This window comes from Montipora capricornis, chromosome 1, assembly GCF_036669925.1.
Source record: "Montipora capricornis isolate CH-2021 chromosome 1, ASM3666992v2, whole genome shotgun sequence".
Taxonomy (NCBI): Eukaryota; Metazoa; Cnidaria; class Anthozoa; order Scleractinia; family Acroporidae; genus Montipora; species Montipora capricornis.
In genome coordinates, this window is record NC_090883.1 from 30,111,277 (window position 1) to 30,119,876 (window position 8,600).

At 38.5% G+C, this 8,600-nt stretch overlaps 2 protein-coding genes across 5 annotated transcripts in view; both read right to left on the reverse strand.

Moving 5' to 3' along the window:
- LOC138038315 (striated muscle preferentially expressed protein kinase-like) overlaps nt 1–8,600 on the reverse strand; it is a 390,347-nt gene that overhangs the window by 140,866 nt on the left and 240,881 nt on the right. The window lies entirely within an intron of this gene.
- LOC138038074 (potassium channel subfamily K member 9-like) lies at nt 8–8,208 on the reverse strand. 4 transcript variants are annotated; one of them, XM_068883918.1, is made up of 4 exons: nt 7,952–8,208; nt 7,078–7,432; nt 6,631–6,706; nt 2,763–3,048 (listed from the first exon to the last, which is right to left on the reverse strand). In XM_068883918.1, the coding sequence occupies exons 2-4, from the start codon at nt 7,223–7,225 to the stop codon at nt 2,895–2,897; spliced, it is 378 nt and encodes a 125-aa protein (XP_068740019.1). In that variant the 5' UTR covers nt 7,226–7,432; nt 7,952–8,208; the 3' UTR covers nt 2,763–2,894. The 4 variants fall into 4 exon arrangements, with proteins under 4 accessions (XP_068740006.1, XP_068739998.1, XP_068740019.1 ...); XM_068883912.1 differs by having other exon boundaries at nt 6,934–7,432; nt 7,952–8,203; XM_068883905.1 differs by lacking the exon at nt 6,631–6,706 and having other exon boundaries at nt 8–3,048; nt 6,934–7,366; nt 7,952–8,187.

An 8,600-nucleotide genomic window follows, 5' to 3' on the forward strand; every position in this document is an offset into this window, starting at 1 on the left:
TAAAGCCACAAGGGTGCGTCAAGCATACAGAGCGGTATTGTAGTTATATAACCATGGGAGCATAATAAAAATCGCAGCTCCATTGAAGACTGACGTTTTCAAATATTACCTGAACACTTCCCCCTGAAATGGAATTCAGAGCTCGAAGCGGGAATCTCAATATAAAGCAATCCATTCTACTAATTGCCAATGCATAAAAATAACCGTGACATAACTCGTTGGGTAAAATTTATTTTAAATATACATAAAGGACATACCTTTACCACTTATAAGGAGGATGCCAGCGACTGAAAAATATTTTAGTAGGATAATTTGGTTCTAACTGAAGCGTCGCCTGTTTTAAAGCTTCCAATATTACCAATATTATAGGACGTTTTCAACCAACTTCTAGAGAAACCAATGACAATAGTGAAATGTACGACTTCTGGTGGACGAACAAAAGGAGCTAATGAGAGATGTTTTGTTTTCGTCCACCAACATGGCGACGATGACGTCACGTGAAAACCTCCTATAGGGAGTCGTTCGCGTACGCCATGTTGAACTGATGATTTTATGAAGAAAGTTATTCCCAGGTGAAAGTGCAGCGTTGAATTTGACTGTTTATTCAAACTATCATTAGCTTGTCATATTAGAATGGAATTTTGAGTTTGCTTGAGCTCCCGTTTCCAATTTTCTTCAATCGACCAGTATTTAAAATCAAACGTAAGATGTGCTTGGACGTCTAAATTAAATAAAAAGTGACATCCTAGATGCTAAATAACCGGGTGTCTTTTAGTTCTATCTGACAATGTACTCAAATTATTTTTTACAAATAACAATAGTTTATTGCTTTCCTCCTTTTAACCCGGTGGCTGAATTACAAGTTATTTAGAATGGGTCAGATGTCAATGATATATGGTGAAATCAAAGTATTACTTAATGATAACGATAATACTAAGATCTGAAAAATTAATATTACGTGCTATACATCTATTCATATTAAAGCATATCTTGGTTCTGTCATTTCACTTTACAAAGGTCTCAAAGGTCGGAGAAGGATTTTTGAAAACAAAAGGAGCTAAGAGGCAATCAAAATAGGCTTGATCGATGCGCGGTCAAAACGTCGTGCGTTTTTTTTTTAACGTACTTTTTATTCGTAACTGTCTCAAGTAACCCTTGTTTCTTAAGAAATACATTACCTATACACTCATGCCAATTGTTTGCGGTTATCTCTACGCTTTACGTTTGCAACGTTGTGAAATTTCTTCAGTAGGAATTGACATAAATCGTGATTTACATAGCATATTTTCCTCGTAAAGGTTTTTCGAAAGGAAATGGCCTGAAAATCGGTTGAAAAGTTCTAACAATCTTGGTTATAAACAGTAAAGCGTGTAGTTATAAAAACTCAAAGCATTTCACTCGGTACTGTGCGGGATTTTGCGGATTTTTAGGAATTGTGCGTTACTGTGCGAGTTTGATCGAATTGTGCGGTCCCGCACCCGCGCACCATACCAGAAGCACTGTAATAGGCTAGCAATTTCTCTCCCAACCACGATATATCACTGAGAGGAAAGACCATAACACCGGGAACTCCATGCAGTACTCTTTGCGAAGAGTGTTTACGTCCCAATTCTGTATTTTCGAATTCCCCATAATATACTTTGTTTGCCCCCCAAATTTTGCATAAACCATTGTTTTCAAATGCTCTTGGGAATATGCAGTGTCCCCAAGTGCATTTGAAAACAATAGTTTATGAAAAATTTGGGGGGCAAAGAAAGTGTATTATGGAGAATTCGAAAATAGAGAACGGGTTATGTCCATGTAAAGGTTGTTAGACGAGTCCTACGGTAGTTTATGGTCATCATCCTTACCATTTGGAGCTATCAGTACAAAGGCAGCACTTGCACCTCAGAAACTTTTAAAAAACCCGTCTGATTGTTTGCCCGGCTGCAATCTCCCGCACAGTAGTCCGATGCTCAACCAACCGGTCGGTGGTTGGGAGAATGGTACGAAATGTTTAGCTAATCACTAGCATAATATTGAAGCCAAGTAAATCTATAAATGGCTCTTTTAGCTCAGTTAGCTGATCGAATATTTCAGACCGTGCAAAAGTCTCGGTGAGCCTACAGATACTTCTTTTTCTTTTTGTCAGTGCAAATCCTAGTCTTTGAATTAATTAAATAACTCCCCGTGCAGGATTCTACGATTATGCCGTCTGTCGAAGGAAACGAAATCGCGAACTGAGTCTATGACTCTCCAATTTTCAAAATTGAGGTCAGGATTTCTTTCTTACGATTGACGGTCTACAGAGGTTGCAAAATTTATCTGCACTGTGTCCTCAGCTTGCATTACAGCACAACCGGTACCGAGTCTCAAAACCCGAACCAATGAACTTTTCTATCTGGGTAAATCAAATTTCGATCGACCTTGAGTTTTTTTCCTCGGTCGTTTTCTGATCACCATTCTCAAGTGTCGTTTCATTGGTATCGTCAGTCGATCTATTATCGTGAAGAAGAGTTTGTTTGAGCCAAATGAAATCTGGGCAGCAACCCAGGCAGCGGTCGCGAAAATCGCGAATATGATCCATTGAGTCCACAAGGATGGAGAAAATACATGAAACGAGACTCAAACCCACCATCATAGGTAACGTCAAGAGAATACTATACCATTCCGAGCTTGTTGTTGAGGCTCTCTCTTCACCAACGTTTCCCTCATATGCAGTACTGAAGGGCACGTAGTCTCCAAAACCGATCGTTGTGAGAGAAATAAACCAAGCGTACAAGCCTTCCATCATGGTCCAGTCATTACGAAGGCTGGTGGGGATAGCTGACAAGATGAGCAGAACAATAACTAATGCACACGTGCAGAAAAATGTTTTCTTCTTAACATTCTTTGGTTGAGTCCTTTTTAGCAGTTTAGTTTCTGTTTTTGTAACAAGAGACGTGAGGACACTGGCGCAGAGTTCTCCCGCTGATTTCATCGCCAACATGGTTAGAGGAAGACCAAGAAGACATGAAAGAATGGTGAAACATTGTCCAAGTGTTGTTTTGGGAGTAATATGTCCATAACCTGAGAAAAGAATACGGTAAAAAGTGCTTACTTATACTGTGGTGACCTACAATCCTGGCCCCAGTAGTACGAAGGGTGGATAGTACTATCCACTGGATAAATCACTATCCACTGGATAACTCAATTGTTTTTACTATTGTTTATCCGCCGGATAATGATTTATCCGGTGGATAGCGTTATCCACCCGGCCAAAACTTTTGGGGACTCAAGTATGCGTCTATATCTGATGTTTGTCACCGCTGCTTGTGTGTTATTTCTGATAAAACTGAGATGGGCAAAGAAACAGAATGTTTTGGGGACACACCTCTTTTCCGTCGCAATTTTGGAGTACAATTTGCAGGTCACCTGTAATTACCCACTCACAAAAACAACCTCAATCAAGTGTGTCCCTCACATCTCCTAAACGATGTTGAAGCCCATGCCCTAGACAAGTTCTTTAAAAGTGTTTACCCACGGACACCTAACATTGTCCACAGGGAGGAAGATTAAAGAAAGTCAAAGTGTCACAAACGTTATGATCAGGATAGCAGTTTGGTATCCAATTAAAAGATTGAAAGTTTTGCAAACTTTTAAAAAGAGTCCCGCCGAAGCTCCATGCGCAATACAGTTTTCTAATAGAATCAAAAGACAAATCAACCCCCCCACCCACCCTCCCCTAAAAACAAATGAATCAAATTTTGTTATTCAACCTATGCTTTGGACCCGAGGACGAAGCAGTCAATGTGTCTTGTTAAAGTATTAATAATTGCCTCGGTATTTAATTAAAACAGTTTCGGGTTCCCACGAAAGAAAGTTTCGGTTTCCCACTGAATTTTATAAGATTATCGCTTAAAAAAAGATGGAGTTCTCCTGCACATAGCTCTCATGGCCCGGTTGCTAAGCCCGCATAAATTGATAAAGGCCGCCATTCCTGCAACTTGTCCCCCACAAAAATCAGTAAGTTGTGTAGTAAATAAAATAAATATTCTAAATACAAATTAAAACTGCCTTGATCTTCACGATTATTGCGTGTACATCTGCCCAAAGCGACAAATTTATTTTCAATGGTGCTATACGTCACTGATAGTTTTACGTTTTCTTGACATCCAAGAAAAAACAGAGTCACCAAATACTCTCTTGTTAAGCCTTCAAAGATGGCAGCTTAATCACAGACAATCTTTTCTGGTGATAATACGACAGATGCATTTCCCATATAATTCCAGTTGCTGCTTTTTCATTTTAACAAACTGAAAAAGTCTTAAGATTTAGAGATGCCAATTTGTCAGTTTGGATTACAGAAAACACATTTTTTAATTGCCCGTTAGAGCGGTTTTCAATTGAGTGTCGAAGGTAATTAGTGAATTACTTTGGTTTTGCATTATTTCATCAATCGGTGATTGGTTCAAAGTTCTCGTGCTACTTTTTCAACCAATAACTTGAAGAAGTGAAACCAAAACCAATCGTGGCTCGCGCGTGCCATTTTCCCCCGCTTTGTGTCGGCTACGACACATTACTTCGAGTTTTGATTGGTTTATTGGATTGTCTACATCCTTTTTGATTGGCCAAAGTAATTACTTTGGTTTTGGTTTTACGACACTAGATTTTAACTCGCTCTAAAGTAATTACAACATTACAGTTGATGCTAAAACCATTGGCGTTAGTCATTTTTTTCCGTGAAAAGATGTGTTTCGCAAAAAAAAAAAAAAAAAAATAGCGAAAGGATACGACGCTTCGAAGTGATGCTGACTTCTTTTTCAAGTTATTTAATCAAATAACGGTTGAAATTTTAAGCAGTTGTTTGTTTTGCACATCAATCAACGAATTAATGTGCGATGAAAGGGAAAAGTGATATTGCGCTTATCTGGACAATTTAAGCAGTTGTCTTTTATAGACTCTACCGACTGAGCTATGCGGAAGCCACTCAGGTGGGAGAACTTGGGAGCACAACAAATTTGGTGTGGCTTCAAAGCCCACTTGGTAGCGCATGGCACCAAAATCACAGAGGCTATGGGCTCGAATCCCGCTGAAGCCACCCTAATTTTTCAGTTCTCTGCAAGAGACAGTTTCTTAAATTGTCCAGGTCTCTTTCAGCACTTCAAATATATCATGACATTTCCTACATCGAATTAATGTGTAGGCGGTATTGAAGCGTTCAAAGTGAATACTTGCTTTTCTCTCACTCTTAATAACATCTCATAGATTAAAGATCCGTGAGAGAATACCCGGAGCATTGAGGCCCCGTCCCCGGTCCCCCCGTATCCGGATATTTTTGAATCTGCAACGTTTTTCCTTTTTCCGTCCCCGCGTATCCGGCGAATCCAGCACGCGGACCTGCAACTCTTTCAATTCGCTATCCAGAGTTGGCGAAGGATTTAGGATCGTGTTGGCGGTCAAATCCCGATACTTTCAAATTAATAAGATGACGTTACAATGTCACATCCAGTCTTTATGGCGTAAACATTGGTAGGTACTTGGTGTCTCTTCTTCTATTGTTTCAATTTTTTTAAACAAGGTATAAAAAGTTCAGTAATTATACAATTACCCTAACCTAACCTTAACGCTAGCCCTAACACTAGCTCTAATCCTAACCTTGAAGGTTTTACCGTGTTTAGATAATTTTGTGCAATAGATAACCACTAAATGACAAAATACACCAAGTACCTACCTAAATATTCAACATGGCTGCTGAACGAAATACTATCGCTTCCCTTATCGCTAGCTCGCACGCCTGATGGTGTATGCTCTGTTTTCAATAGTATCAGAGGAGTCCTGAATACTAGAACGAATACGTGTGGAAGGGCAAGTCGATTTGAATCCGGATACGTGCGTACGTGAAAATGTTGTAATCCACAAAGAAAACGTGCGGATTAAAAAATATTTCGATACGCTTGGACTGGGCGTGAATCAGACTCCATCCACGCGAGCGTATTCATATAGAACACTTTAACGCGTGTATGCACATTAATTCGTTGACTGACGTTCAAATCAAGCACTGAATTTAAATTTCAAACGACTGTTATTTGATCACTTGAAAATAACGGTCAGGATGACTTCAAAACGTCGTATCTTCTCGCCATCCTTTGCTGTCAAATACATATCAAATGTTGTCTTCTTCGATAAAATGTGACTTGGGTTTTATCAGTTCTTACAGGACGCCAAAGTTAGTGCTGTTTCAGTGTTTGTTTGTGCGGGCTACATCGTATTTTCATTTGTTTTTTGAATAATTTCTGTCAGTTGAAATAAATGCCAGCAGGTACTTTTGGCACTTTCATTAAGAAGAGAAAAGACAAGAGACAGAAGAAACATACCAAGCCGCAACTTTTTTAACAAGATTCGTTTCGCAACACTTATTTGTACATTCATTGCAGACATAACTGAAAACACGAATTCGCTGACAGGAGGCTAGGCAACAGCAAAAATTCTGTAATTATATTGAGAGTTGCTTGCTGATAAATAAGGATTTAAAGACTGTTTCCCACGTTTGCACACACTGAAACTAAAACTTACATTCATTTGATGAGTGAAATGAAAGTTGGATGATAGATAATCGCTGCGGCAGTCATTTGAGCAACTCAATTAGCCAAATATGAATATCAAAAATACCTTAATCCTGTTTGTTTGTCCCTCCAAAATTTTGCATAAGCAATGTTTTCAGTTTCTCTTAGGACCATTATAAGTTCTACAAGGAAAAAAAACAATGCTTACGCAAACTTTTGGAGGGACAAACAAACAGTATTAAGGTATTTTTTACATTGGCTAATTAAACAAGTGCAAAGAAAGTGAGCCCGTAAAATTCCCGACTCAGTGAACGGGACCCGAACCCGCACTACCAACTAAGCTATCAAGCACCTTAAGACTTCATCAATTTATTAAAAAAAAATCATTTCGTTTGATGACTGTTATTACCTACTGTTGTCAAAGCTGCAAAGACAAACGTGGCACTGTTTTGGAAATTCCAGTCCAATATCTCACCATCCTTCATTGCTTCGTAGGTTGTTTTGACAAATTTATAAAAATCCTGATCTGTCATGTTGTATTTCTTATCCATACCCTTTCTGATGTCTTCCAGTGCCCGTTCCTTTCTTTCATGAGCTGTTTCTTCAAGCTTCTCTATCAAGGTGAAGATCCATGCCACAAACAGGCCGTACAAATAGAATATTATAAAACGTTGCAACGTCTTCTCTAGAAGAACATTCATAGTTCTGCTTTGGATAATAAAGGAAATCACAGGACTTTCAGAGTGCGTAAAATAGCCAAAATTTAACAGTCTAATAGCAATAGTTGCCTGCTTTTAATCTGGTCTGGTCGATCTCTTCTGCTTCCTCTCCATCTGCTTCCCCTAGTAGGAGAATTAATTTGTCCCTTTTGTGACGTTTTGTAAATTATGGTACCATCTGCCTGTAATCTTCCGGTTTAAAGAAAAACAAATTAGCATTTAAGGAAATTATTATTGTTGTAATTCGTACTATTAATTGAAAGATTTCAATAGATTCTGGGTTGAAATACTATGATGCGTCGTAAGGGTAGTCTTCATCCAAACACAACTTAGCGACAAATTTAATATCCACACACAGCTGAAAAAATATGACGCATAAAGGTTTCTTAGATAAAAACAAAAGAAAATAGACCTTTTGTTTTACCAATGTAGATCATGCGACAATACTCACAAGAGTGCATCGATTTTTGTTCTTTGAAAAACGGCAATTTAAAAGGAAATTCTCCATTGAATATATAATTTTCATATGATCTACATTAAGCACTAAGCTAGTGAAAGAGATTATTTAAGCAAATGTTGTCCGTCACTGTCATCTTAATACTAAATATTTCATCGGCATGTTGGTTTCAGAGCTGAGGAGGTAAAATGTGAAAAAAATCGAGCTGCTTCCAGAGTTTTGCTTCGATTTCAATCCTAAATTTCACTAACCTCTTCGTAAGAATAGATGTTTCGCTACATATCGCTCTGAAGTTCTTGCCTGCATGCAATACTATTGTCCAAAATTTCAGATAATTTAATGCGATGGAATAAACAAGTCATTGACAGAACTTGTCAGGTGGCCGGCCTTATGGCAGCACTTTTGGTTCGTTATCATCGTGCAAATGGTTCCAAAAGACCGCTCATACCAATTGGTCGAGGACACTAATTAACAAATTGATGTCAGTTTTTCATGCGTCTGTCCTGTTATTGATCATGAATTGCGTCATAACATTGTCAAAGTAGCTGTGGATCCACGAGGCGATAGCCGAGTGGATCCGGAGACTACTTTGACAATGTTATGACGAAATTCATTGTGAATAACAGGACAGACGTATGAAAAACTGACATCAATTTGTTTTTTACAATAACAAAAAGGCAGAGGGCTCAAGGGCTCAAAATTAAGTCAAAACACGAGAAGAAAGCGAGACAAAAATGAGAGAAACTTCAATCTGACGCGAGCAATATCGCGTCATTATCGCATAAATTATAAATTTCTGTGTCTGTCCGCTTTTTGACAATAAAAATTAGCCAATGAGCGCGCGAGAATTTTTGCAGTCATTGTAAAAAAGAAATGAGCTATGTTTTCGGAGGGGGTGGT

Coding starts and splice junctions, on each gene's coding strand:
- LOC138038074 (XM_068883905.1), bottom strand. CDS start 7,225: ATGAATGTTCTTCTAGAGAAGACGTTGCAACGTTTTATAATATTCTAT. Junction 3,049..6,933: donor TGCAGCTTTGACAACAGTAG/GTAATAACAGTC, acceptor TTCTTTTCTCAG/GTTATGGACATATTACTCCC.